At 47.2% G+C, this 13409-nt stretch overlaps 2 protein-coding genes across 2 annotated transcripts in view; one reads left to right on the forward strand and one right to left on the reverse strand.

Annotated features, from left to right (window-relative positions):
- Window positions 1–850: 850 nt before the first annotated feature.
- Window positions 851–8982, forward strand: LOC310820134 (KN motif and ankyrin repeat domain-containing protein 4-like; the record flags this gene model as incomplete). The annotated part of the gene is made up of 9 exons (XM_083691664.1): window positions 851–872; window positions 1044–2711; window positions 3946–4021; window positions 4103–4429; window positions 4531–4615; window positions 4990–5209; window positions 5704–5846; window positions 7182–7382; window positions 8878–8982. The coding sequence occupies exons 1-9, from the start codon at window positions 854–856 to the stop codon at window positions 8980–8982; spliced, it is 2844 nt and encodes a 947-aa protein (XP_083547790.1). The 5' UTR covers window positions 851–853.
- A 4304-nt stretch (window positions 8983–13286) lies between these two features.
- Window positions 13287–13409, reverse strand: part of LOC310820212 (low-density lipoprotein receptor-related protein 8-like) — a gene marked incomplete at both ends in the record, with an annotated part of 68769 nt that continues 68646 nt past the window's right edge. Inside the window, one exon of the mRNA XM_083691793.1 lies at window positions 13287–13409. This exon is cut by the window's right edge and continues 224 nt beyond it. Within this exon, the coding sequence (XP_083547919.1) occupies window positions 13287–13409 (123 nt within the window).

Raw genomic sequence — 13409 nt, forward strand, 5'->3', positions numbered from 1 at the left:
CTGAGAGTAAGGTTGGAGAGGGGCAAAGGGAGGACTCGGGCGAGAGAAAGCAATGGGAGAATAGTGGGAGGCTGAAGGAGTAGAGAGAGACATGAGTCAGAACAATGGCTGTCTGTATTTACGCCTGTAGGAGTATATTTTGTTCCATGGGCCATGGATACTTGTCGCAACAGTCTAGGAGTTATTTTGAGAGTTCCATTTGGACTGAAGGGGTATAATCAAAGGAACATTAGGCCAGCCACTGTTGTATGCGGGCCCGTAGTGCTCACTCTGATGTCGGGATGAAAGTGGTGTGTGTGTGTGTGTGTGTGTGTGAGTGAGTGTGAGAGAGAGAGCGAGAGAGGGCGGATACAGGCAGAGACAGACAGAAAAAGTATGAATGAGAGAGAGAGATGTGACTGCCACAAGTTAAAAATGTTCTGTCTCCTCATAAAACCTATGTCAGACCCCTCCTCCCTTGGAAATACCAAATAGTAAACCACAAGTCCATATCAATACCAATACCAAAACCACTGTTATGCCATAATGCAATAATTACAACCCTAATGGTCACAGAGAGTTACATAACAACCACTTTTGTCATTTGCAATTATTGTTTATATCATAATATGCATCGTATTTTAAAAGGTTGCTGGTATTTCCATTTCCATTTCTGATCTTGAAGAGATGAATACCGTTGTTGTATTGCTTGATAAACATAACAATAATGTGATGTATCTACTTTCTTCACATCTCCTCTCCTCTGTTTGCTCTCTCTCTTGCCAAGTCATTTGACTTTTTTGTTTCTCTTCAGCTCAGCGAGTCCAGCTAACAGAGAATGCCAACAAACAACATTTACAACTGAAGCCGGCAAATGATGGACAAACAAAATGGTAATACTCTCTCTGTCGCATATATTTCTCCAAAACAGAATTAAAACATTATTTGAGTGGAATTCTTACCATTTTGATTATTTGTTATATAAATACAAACATTTAAAAAAATATCATTCATACGTGGTTCATTTTCTACATAATATAGTACAACTTTTCCAACTTTTGTAGGAAATGGACCCAAAGCCACAGAGAACGGGGTGAAGGGGAAGCCTCCGTATTCAGTGGAGACGCCCTACGGCTTTCGCCTGGACCTGGATTTCCTCAAATATGTGGACGACATTGAGAAGGGGAACACCATTAAGAGAGTCCCCATCCAGCGCCGGAGCAAGGGCCCGCGCTTCAGCACTCTCCCCCGCCACCTTGGCCTCTCTGGGCATGGCTACCGGCCCAGCCCCTGGGGCTCCACTGGAGCTCTGGCGCCCAGGTCCCGACTCACGGATCCCCACCAGGGCTACGGGTCCTGGGCCTGTGACGGCAGGTGCTCTGCCTCCCCTGGAGGGTTCAGATCTCTGGCAGAGATGGAGGCCAGTATCCGGGCCTTTGATGAGCAGCCCCTGGGGGAACACATAAGACCCCATCTCCTCCGAGCCTCCAGCCTGCCTCTCACTGTCCTCCTTAGGAAGGGTTCAGAGTCTACAGAAGACCCCACCAGTCTCAGAAGCTCCAGAGACCACCTTGGGGGGAGGGACACGTCCTCTGAAGACGTCTTCTATTCTCCAGACCGCTTGTCTGAGGTCTGTCCCTCCAACCAGGACTTCTCTGGAACACTGCGCCGGCTAACCGAAGCCCTGGAGCGAGTGGGCGAGCTGGAGATGGAGATCCGGGTCATCCCGGAACTCAAGGCACAGGTCTGCATCCTGCAGGAGGAGAAGGAGAGGCTTCGTCTAGGTCTGGGGTCACGACCCGGATGCCGTGGCAGCCTCAACGGGGCTCAAAACCCCTCTTACATGTCCTCTGACCACGAACGACCCAGGCAGGAGAGGAGCAATGTGTTTCCCGACAACGATGACGTCATGGAGGACGACCGTAACCCCAGTCATGAATGGAGGACCAGCACGGATCTGGACGAGCTGCTGACAGTGACATCACTGCAGGCCAAGGTGGCCATGCTGGAGCAGAGGCTCCACGACAGCTGCCTGGAGCTCCAGAGGGCCACAGCGCTGCTCAGAGACCAGCAGGAGGAGAGCAAGAGGAAGGAGGAGACCATCGACCAGCTGAGCAGGACCACCAGGCTTCTGGTGAGGGCAGAGAGAGTGCCGGTGCACCAAGACCAGGAGGAGGATTCCACTAGATGGGCCTTACCAGGCTTACAGGGGCATGGTCAACCTCCCAAACAGGGAGAACATACTTCCACCAGCACAGTTCCCATTACAACCAGTAGACAAAGAAGTCGGCCAAACTCTGGCCTTCTCACAGCGGACCAGGGGAAGCATCATAGCATGGCTCCGGTTAGCCCTGCCGTAATGTATGACAGATCTATGGGTGTCCAAACTCATCCTATGGGATCTCTTCAACACAGTCCAGACATGGGAACCCACAGCAGTGACAGAGCATCAGACCCCTGGGTAGCTATGGAGCCCATCCCTAAGGAGGAAGCCCCACCAGGGGCCATGGACTCAGCGGCGGCCGCCCACCATGTGAGCAGGATCCAGGGGCTCCTGGAGCAGCAATGGGTGTGTCTGTGTGGGGGGAGAGAACCAGAGGGGGGTACAGCCCTGGAGCACCCTGACCCGAAAATCAACTCCTTGCAGCGGGAGATGATGAGTCTAGTCAACATCCTCTCCTCCCACTACTCACATGGACACAGCGATGGAGAGGCTACTCAGCAACAAGGAGGTATGTCTGCCTGCCTGCCTGCCTGCCTGCCTGCCTGTCTGTCTGCCTGCCTGCCTGCCTGCCTGTCTGTCTGCCTGTCTGTCTGCCTGCCTGCCTGTCTGTCTGTCTGTCTGCATCTGTCTGTCTGTCTGTCTGCTTGCCAGCCTGCCTGTCTGTCATCTCATTGTACAGTATCTGCATGAAACTTGACAGTATGTTTACCATAGAACTAACTTGGAGTAAAGTAGTACCATTGGAGGCTTGTGGAGGGAGACAAAAGACAAGCCTCATTGTGATGCACGGAAGAGATTATGCATTCCTTATTCCATTCCATGCATGACAATGAGCCTGTCCTCTGATTTCTACCTCCACTAGCCTCCCCTGACGAGTATCCAGCGGCGTTATGTATAATACAGAACATTTACTTTGGTCTCAGGTTCCTTTTTCAGCAAATTTAATATCTGTGTTTCTTTTGGAAAGCTCTTTCTCAGTCTGTCTTTCAGACGACTCCAACTCATTTGAATTTCAATAAACAGCAGAACAGTCATGCAATCCTATCTCAATGTTATTGAAACCCTGTTCACTTCACATCAGCACATTTCCTTGATACTGTGGCTCTGAGCTATCCTCTATGGAACAGGAAGAGAGTTCTGGTCTGATTTGTGAAGCTGAAAATTCATTGCGCACAAATTCCATGACCATGTAAAAGAAACCGTCTCTTTTTTCAGACAAGTTGATTTTCCTCCGGCAAATCAAGACCCACAATTTACCATTCCGTGTAAATTGATGGTTGTAGTTGGTTTGGCTCTCATGCACGATACGTTTTTATTGATGAGTGTAACTCTTCCTTAACGTTTGTACTTCATAAAGGATTTTATTTTTACTCTATTGGAATGCCCCGAGTCAGCCCCTGGAAGACTGAGACTAGGGCCAGACCTTCCCCTTTCTCTCTTTATACTGGAATGGGAGCCGTGTTTAGTCATAATTAAAGGGATTTTCTCATGCAAAGAACAATTGGACACAGCTGGAGACAAAAAATAGGATGACAAACCAAACGATACGTTTTGCCATCATCAGACTTTTAGAACAATCAACACAGTACTTCCTATTGGGATTACTGGAAATGGATAACATAATGTCTGTCCCAAGTCATAGTGGCAACATGATGTATTATCCCACCTCTGGTTGGTTTAGAATCCTCTCTGTCTATTTCTGTGGTTTAGAATACTCTCTGCCTTCTCTATTTTTCTCCTAGCCCCAAAATCCATCATGAAGAGAAATGGGAGTTCGAGGACGTCAAAGAACCTACACTTTGCTGGTGTCAACGGCGGGTAAGAGCACCCTCTTCATTTCAGCACCCTCTTTATTTATTATCATTTTATGGCCGTCTCATCTTTCACACATTTGTTTAGCTGTGAAACAACATCAAGTGATGACCTCGCTGGAAAGGACTGTGTGGTGGAGGACATGGCAGATCTAGAGGAACAGAGAGTGGGGAGAGCTGCAGACCACAGGGTTACAGACCCAAGACTCCAGGGGCAGCATGATGCAAGCCCAGGTGAAGAGATGATAATCGGAGGAGCTGACCCGATGGAAGGAACAGACCCTAAAGCAAAGACAGACAGACATACACATCTGCAAGCTGACTCTCAGCAGACCAAGATAGACACAAATCAAGAGGAACAGATGGAGGGGAGCTCCAACTCCAACACAGAGCCCAAACACGAGCCACAAGGGAGGTGAGAGGAACTCGACTGGATTTGTATCATGATTGGTTTACTTCAGTGTGATGAGTGAGTGAACATTCTTCTTCCATTGGTGTGATTGTCTGCTCTCACAGGGAGACTGTAGATGGGGGGTTCATGGCTGCTTGTCACTTCCTGACTGATCACATGGACAACATGGATAACCCCAATGATGAGATGGTACGTAGAATACAACAATATAGTACAAGATTCAAGATTCAAGATTCTTTATTTGTCACGAGCATACAAGTATACAGTGAAATGCAAAAGTGACAGTGCCACAGTGCCACATTCATCCGTGGAGGTGTAATAGAGGTGCTTCCATGAACCATGCTCACGTGATGAGACCTGACCCAACTGCATGAGTTCCACTAGCGAACAGATATAGGCTTTAGCTCAATGGGCTAACATTGTCATTGGAGCGCAGACAACCCAGGTTTGAACCCAGTCCCTCACTAAGCCATTAAACAACGGTCAACGCACAAACTGACCCTGGACCAGGGGCGCCTACATCCTACATCCTGTCCTTTCTGAGCCTCTGTTTCCTGTTTCAGAGGCGGGCCCTGGTGGTGCTGTTCCAGGAGTGGTTTCGGGTGGCGGCTGAGGAGGAATCTCTGGCCAATAGGGTGGCTCTGTACCTCAGAGAGGTGAGGATGGCCACACCCTCTCTGCTGCCCTTCCTGGTCAACATGGCAGATGACAACGGCAACACGGCGCTCCACTACAGTGTGTCCCATGCCCACTACCCCATCGTCAGCCTGCTGCTGGACACAGGTACCGTGTGTGTGTGTGTGTGTGTGTGTGTGTGTGTGTGTGTGTGTGTCACACACCTATGAGCAAAGGCTGGATAGCTGGCATAAGAAAACATTTCGTTGCCCTGCATAAGTGAAGCATTTTTTCTTCTTTTGGCTCTACACTCCAAAGGTTTGGTTTTGAAATCAAACAATTACTATGAGGTTCCACTAGGGATTCTATACATAGTCCATAGTCAAATACAAGCTGAGAATCTCTACTTTAACCTCATAGTAATTGTATGACTTCAAATACAAACCTTAGTTTAGAGTATAGAGCCAAAAGAAGAAAAAAATGCTTCACTGTCTCATGACTTATGCAGGGCACTGTACATAACATACTTGTTTGTGTTCATCTATGGTACTGATGCACTGTAGGACAATCTGCATTCCAAAACATATCTTTCTGAAGGTGCGCGTGTGTGTGTGTGTGTGTGTGTGTGTGTGTGTGTGTGTGTGTGTATCATGTGTCTCCAGGTGTGTGTGAGGTGGACCTCCAGAACAAGGCGGGCTACACGGCGGTGATGCTGGGGTCTCTGACTGCCCCCACGGGCTCTGGGGACATGGAGGTGGTCCGTAGGCTCCTGGAGCGAGGGGATGTCAACGCCCGGGCTAGCCAGGTCTCTGCTGCTGTCCCTCACACATCTCACCTCTCCCCTCCACCCTCTCACACTCTCTCATCTTCTGTTCCAACGTCACAGCATCTCACAGCGGCCCAAAGCTTGGAGGGGTTTGTGTAATGGTGGTTTCAAGTGGACTCAAGTGCAGAAAGGAGGCAGGACTCAGAGTTGCTAAGATAAAATTTACTTAAGAGTTGGCAGGGAAACACAGGTACATCTATAATAAAAAGCTCAATACTGAACAACTAATCTGGTGAATACGCCAGGCTTATAAGATAGGAAACTAGGTACAGGTGTAATCAATAACTCCTTAATTTCCCCTCAGGAATCAATAAAGTACCTATCTATCTATCTATCTATCTATCTATCTATCTATCTATCTATCTAATAACTAAAATGAGGTGCATATGGAAAACAATAAGAGTCAATAGCAGCCTCTGGTGGCCAGTGGCAGACGCAGCAGGTTGGGTCACACCATCATTTTACATTTACATTTATGGCATTTAGCAGACGCCTTTATCCAAAGCGACTTACAACAAATACATTTGTTTAAGTAAGTGAATCATCTATCCAACAGTCATCAAGACAAAGTAATCAATGCTCACACCAGGGGCCATTGGCAGTCGTAATGCCAGAAGGCTTTTTTTTTTTATTAACAGGAGAGAACTTGTACAGGAGGGAAGTGAGGGTGAAGAGCTCTTTAGGAGGGACTGTTAAGACTACACTACACCTTCGCAGGCAAGCAAGCAATAAAGAAAAAACCCCAGCAATTCCCAGCACATGAAGCAATACAATTTCGACCTGCATAGATGCTGTCATATAGATGAATTCCATATTATTATTATAGATTTCATTGTTCTTGTAGACTATGAACCTGCAGAGAGCTGTGGTCTCTCATGCTTACAGTGTGTTAGATGGCTCTAAAAACAGTGGTCTGAGCCTGAGGCTCAGCCATGGAGAGAAGAGATATGGAGCTGACTTCTGCAGGGTCTGGGATCAATCATCTCTAGTACTCCTGAGTGTACTGATGCATGAAACCGTGTGTCTGGCCTGTCCATGCAAGACTGGGGACCATGAGCTGTCCCCTCACCTCCCTTTCCCTCTCTTCTCTTCTCTCCTCTCCCTTCTTATCTCCCTTTCCCTCTCTTCTCTTCTCTCCCTTTCCCTCTCTTCTCTTATCTCCCTTTCCCTCTCTTCTCTTCTCTCCCTTTCCTTCTCTTCTCTCCTCTCCTTTTCCCTTTCTTCTCTCCTCTCCTTTTCCCACTCTTCCCCACTCTCACTCTCTCTGAGTCTCTATCTCTCTCTCTCTAACTCTTTGTCTCTGTCTCTCTCCAGGCGGGTCAGACTGCCTTGCTGTTGGCAGTGAGACATGGTCGTGTTCTGATGGTTGGTCTGTTGCTGAGCCGTGGTGCCGATCCAAACGTCCAGGACCGCCAGGGGACCACAGCCCTGATGTGTGCCTGTGAGAGGGGCCACACACACATCACCCGCCTGCTGCTGGAGAGGCCAGACTGTGATACCAGCCTCACAGACAGGGTGAGACACACACACACACACACACACACACACACACACACACACACACACACACACACACACACACACACACTCTGTTTTGGAAGATTTAATGCCCCCCCCCCCCCCCCCTCTGATTTCCTTGTCTGCACACACACACACACACACACACACACACTCTGTTTTGGAAGATTTAATGCCCCCCCCCCTCTGATTTCCTTGTCTGCACACACACACACACACACACACACACACACACACACACACACACACACACACACACACACGCCCACACACACACACACACACACGCCAGAAGTTTGCATTGTAACTGTAACTGTATGCCCTCTGCTATAAAACTGGTCTACAGTGCCAAATGTAAAAAATAAATAAAACAAATCATGACATACGCCACCTAGTGGACAAGACTACAACACTACACCCTTGGAGGAGACGGCTATTTCAACTGTTTGACCATAATGAGAATAAATGTTATCAGAATGTCAGTCTTCTTTTCTACCCAGAGTTATAGTCAAGAATGAAAGAGCAGCTTACGGTCCCTGAAAGCCCTTGAAATCCCCTGACTCAGTGTGCTGAGAGGAGCAGTGTGGATAGAGAGAATAGAGCTCTCTCTCAGGATTAATAAACCCTATTGTAGAACAAACCTCACTGGGGTAAGATGAGCTAATCCGCTAACACGGTCTGATCTCCTCGGTCGACGAAGGGACCGGGGAAGGAGGATGCAAATCCTTTACTCAGTACCCAGTAGAGCACAGAGAGGAACAAAGCCCCAGTCTGTTAAGGGTCTCCTGGATGAGACGGTCTGTTAAGGGCCTCCTAGATGAGACACTCTGTTAAAGGCCTCCTGGATGAGACAGTCTGTTAAGGGCCTCCTAGATGAGACACTCTGTTAAAGGCCTCCTGGATGAGACAGTCTGTTACGGACCTCCTGGGTGAGACAGCCTGTTAAGGGCCTCCTGGATGAGACAGCCTGTTAAGGGCCTCCTGGATGAGACAGTCTGTTAAGGGCCTCCCAGATGAGACACTCTGTTAAAGGCCTCCTGGATGAGACAGTTTCACAATACAATATAATATAGTAATAATAAAACAGTGACAGTAGTAGTGCATAAGGGTGTAGTACGTATAAGTAACAGCAGTAATGATTGAAATAATAAGAATCGTAATACAATGTCAAGTGTATGTAGCAGAAATTCTATATAATGCTGCATTTCTTAAACACTGAGGGAATACACACATCTTTGGATGACATCTAAGATCACATCTTTGGTTTGTGTTACGTTCTAGTCATTCAGAAGCTCATACCCCCAGAGCGATTTTCACTCAACACATTGTCAGTCGGAACACGTGGCCCAAGCGACGGTCGAACCCGCAACCTTGCTGCCTCTGACTGACCGATCCAACTGGATCTACTGTGCTGCTCTCAGGTATAGACCGACCTACCCTGTCCTAACTCACCTCTCTCTTTCTCTCTCTCTCTGTTCCTCTCCTCCTCCAGCGCGGTCGTTCTGCTCTGGCGTTGGCCCAGCAGGGAGGCCACTCTGACACGGCCGCCCTCCTCCGGGCCCGCGGGACTCCTGGAGGCTCCTCCCTTCTCCTCTAGAGACACAGACGCCAAGACCTTGTCTCCTCCTTCCTCCCCGTCACAGAAGCTCTGCTCGACCACATTCACTCTTTTCAGCTCTAGCTACTTGGAGCGAGCCCTAGCCATGTTTGAGGACAAGAGAACATTTAGTTTGAAGACTATTTTGGGGGTATTTTATTGTCTTGGAATGCACTCTGTGTGACAAGAGTGTTATGGGATATGCTGGAGCACCGCTTCTCTTCTGCGATGTCTATTTATGTGCTGTTAAACTCACAAGAAAAGAACTTGAGGTGTGTTGTTTGAATCATTGCACCCTTTCGACATCACAGTTCGTAATCGTTACTATGTGCCACAGAGGAGAGCTATTGCTCTTATCTTAAATAGACTGAGTATCTGTGTTGAGTCGGTATTGAGCTTTGGGTTGTGTTAATCGCCGGGCTATGACAATTATGGCAGCAAGTTTGCATTCAGTCTTCAACTCTCCTTGATTTAACTTTTTTGTCTATATCAGCAATTGATACTGTTGCATGTGAAACTCAATATGAATAGCATGGAGCTGTACTGATAACCTTGTTTTCCCATGACGCACCGTCAACAAACCACAAAGAGGATTTCTTTAATCATTATTTATATTCATTAACCCAAAGATTGTTGATTGTTGACTGTTCCTAATAAAGTTTTTAAGTGTTTACCGATGATCCTGTGTCTTCTTGTATCGTTGAGGTTTGACTGTAACCAGAGAACCTACTGAGTGCTGTAACATGACACTAACGTTCTAACCCATCATGCGCCAAGGCGTGTCAGATATGGCCAGCAGGTGGTGGTAGTGTACCACATTACTGTCTCCCATGGCCTGCAGAGAGAATGCCTTTGAAAAATGAACACTCAGAAACGTACATGCATGGGATTAGATGAAATCACCTTGTAATGGGACAGAGCTGCATCTATAATGTGATATAATTTCTAACTTGTCATCATTTCTCAGGTGGGTGCTACATATTGGTGCAGGATAGAATAACCCTAGGCTATTACAATCTAAAGCTCTTTCAGCATTTGAAAAAAAAGCCCTTTCCACATTGAATCCATTATCATGATTACAATGATCATACAAGCATTGTACAGTCTTCAAATTTCCAACCTGCACTTGAGACAGGTTGAGGGGCTCAGTCAGCCAGACTGAATCACGAGGATTTGAGCGCCTCTCCTTCCTGATCCTGCTGGGAGAGAGGCTGAGCTCAGGTTGAGGAGGGGCAGAGAGATGAGATAAGACAGAGGGGTTGAGACGACGATGGCGAGGGGGGGGATTTATCTCCACCACAGCAAAGCTCCACATGTCCCCTGAGGATCCCCTGCCTGACCCCAGATCAGCAGAAAGAGATGGAGTCAGCACAATATCTTTCCCACCCCCTCCCAACTCTCTCTCTGACACAAACACAGATATACACAGATAAACACAGCTCCATCAACAACCCTTCTAAATAACTGGAACAAAATGACAGACTATCCTAAATGTTTGCTCATGTACGATTATGTATATATGTCATGTCACTATAATCTATGAATAATCCTATACACCAGGGGAGGCTGGTAGAGGTAGACATCGGAGGATGGGCTCATTGTAATGCATGGAGGGGATTGGGGGACGGTAAGGCCTTAGCCTTTCTACTGTGGATTGAGCCCAGGCCAGCTGTGTAGGTGAGAGCCCCCCATCCCCCTCATCCAACCCCGCAGTCACAGCACTCTGACTAAAGGTGAACATCTGGGCGTGGGTCTAGGTGCCGTACACACATCTGGGATGCATCTCTGTCTAACCCAAAGCCGCACCGAGCTTCACAAAGAACGATTGCGTCATTTAATGTCCAAATGGAAACAGGCCGATTTAAACCGGGTCTTAGTAACAATCATAATAACGATGGATTCCATTGACTGTATGGAGCTATCATAGGTGAAGGATTAAAAGACACGTGGAAGAGATTTTCAATCCATTTTTATATATCAATATATAGAGAACAACTTCTTTAAATCAAAAGGGTGAGTCAGACCAGTTTGGCATCCAGTAGGTTTGTTGTACACTCACTCATCACCCTCCTACAGTAAAACATTATCAAAGCAAAGAAAGAAGAAACTAAATACGCACCAATAAACGTCATTTCATAAACACAGTGGGTTGAAAAACAACAAGAAGAAATGGAGATTATTGAGACATAAAGACAGTGTTTTACAGTAACGGAATAAAGATTCAGAACGATATCAAATGAAGCAATACCAGGTACAACACAAAACACTTTGGTGGATAATTCAAAATTCATAGTTCTTACAATCAGGGAATGCAGTGCTCTTTTATACAAATAAATTAATATACTGTCAACACTTTTTGTTATCTAAAATCTTATGTACATATTTTCTTTTACAGAATTGTATACCATATCAAAAGTTTTTTGCAATATGAAAACGTATTTACAAATCATGATTAAAAAAACACCCTCGCAGCTTCTCCAGTCACACACACACACGCACACACACACACACACACACACACACACACACACACACACACACACACACACACACACACACACACACACACACACACACACACACACACACACACACACTCCCCATGCAATACACACAACAATACAGAAGGCATTCTGAGAGGGCTGTGCAACAAAGAGCATACAAAACATTTTCAATATGGCTGTGGGATGAACATAAACACGTGCATGCATGAACACACACACACACACACACACACACACACACACACACACACACACACACACACACACACTTTTTCTCTCTGTATCCTCTTTCTCACTCTCTCTCTGCCCTCTCTTTCTCTCTCTGTCTACCTGGCTTTTCCCAAATCCTATTTCATCCCGTCTCCAGGAACCAGGCCCGGCATGTTACATGTCCAAGCGGCCACCAGTGTGTGTGTGTGTGACATGTTAGATCACCAGTGTGACCCTCTGTGCCCTCCCTGTCCCAATCACATGACAGACTTTTGTCAGCAGCCAAACCCCTAATGAGCTTCTGCGTGACACTGTCCAATGACATGCCTCTGAAAGGTGTGTGTGTGTGTGTGTGTGTGTGTGTGTGTGTGTGTGGATGGTGGTGTGTTGTCTTGGAGGCTTGAATGGTTGAATCGTCAGAGGGCTGGTGATTCTGCATGCTGTTTGTGTTGTCCGAGAGTAAGTGAATATGCTTGTCTTGTGGGCCTCTTGATGATTGGCCATGTGTGTGTGTGTGTGTGTGTGTGTGTGTGTGTGTGTGTGTGTGTGTGCAGACAAGGAAATCGGGGGGGGGGGGGGGGCATTAAATCATCCAAAACAGAGATAAAAAATTAACCGACCATATAGCCTGGAGCCATGGAACAGACCCAGCGAGAGGAGAGAGCTTGAGATGACTCACCCCGCTGAACCAAAGCTCTATGGCTTTCCCCAAACAGCTACATATCTCTCCAATTGCTCCAAAACTTTCTGTTTCTCACTCCTCTTAATAAGCCCTCAGTTTCTCCTCTTTCTGTCAACGAGCCCCGTCTGCCCTCCCTGCCCTCCCTGCCCTCCCTGCCCTCTCTGCCCTCCAGAACCTTTGAGATTTAATAACAAAAACAGCCCCACAGTCTCCACTGTTCCCCACGCAGCCCTCCAGCACATAAACAACCACGTTTTACAGGAGAGAGAGAGAGAGAGAAATACACACATACTGAGTCTCTCTCCAACTACCATTTCACTCCGTGAGCAAAAACCCCCTGACTGAAATCATGAAATACAATGACATCTTTCGCAAAGGTGACGTGAGGTGAAGGATTAAAATGTGTTGGATTAGTATCTTAGAAACTATACAGATTGTCCCGTCAACAAAGGTGCTGCCCTAGTTTTAAACCTCTGAAAAAGCCTCTTTAGAGAATGAGGTTCCACCGGGGATAACGTGGAGATCCTCCAAGACATGAGGGACCTCTAACTCCTCCTGTCCTGAAGCATGACAGATGCAGCAGGAATTGACGAACATGGATGAAAAACTGACTTGGGGTCACCTCCATTTCAACTCCAAGTCAACTGGGGGAAACGCATCAATATTCAGTTGACGAATCGAAAAAATGCAAAGATTGTGATCCGTTCCCTGAATGGAACTGCAATTCAAATAGATCCACCCCAACTCGAATATAACACATGAAACCATTAGAAGGCTTTTTAACACTATTGATTGTGGTATGAATTGGCACATCGAGGACCTGAATGGCAGGAGGTGATATGTACTATTTGACCCTCAGACTCAGTCCCTCGCCCCAAGCCCCCCCCCCCTACCCCACCCCCCTCCGGTCACTTAGCAGAAGACAGCATGGGCTGCTCTGTGTACCAGTGAGTCCCCGGGTCAGGCATGCTGCCGCCCAGTGGCAGAGCGATGAACTGCGGGCAGGTGCCCCCTCCTCCGCCGACGACTCC

Source organism: Argentina silus (genome assembly GCF_951799395.1).
Source record: "Argentina silus genome assembly, chromosome: 1".
Classification (NCBI taxonomy): domain Eukaryota; kingdom Metazoa; phylum Chordata; class Actinopteri; order Argentiniformes; family Argentinidae; genus Argentina; species Argentina silus.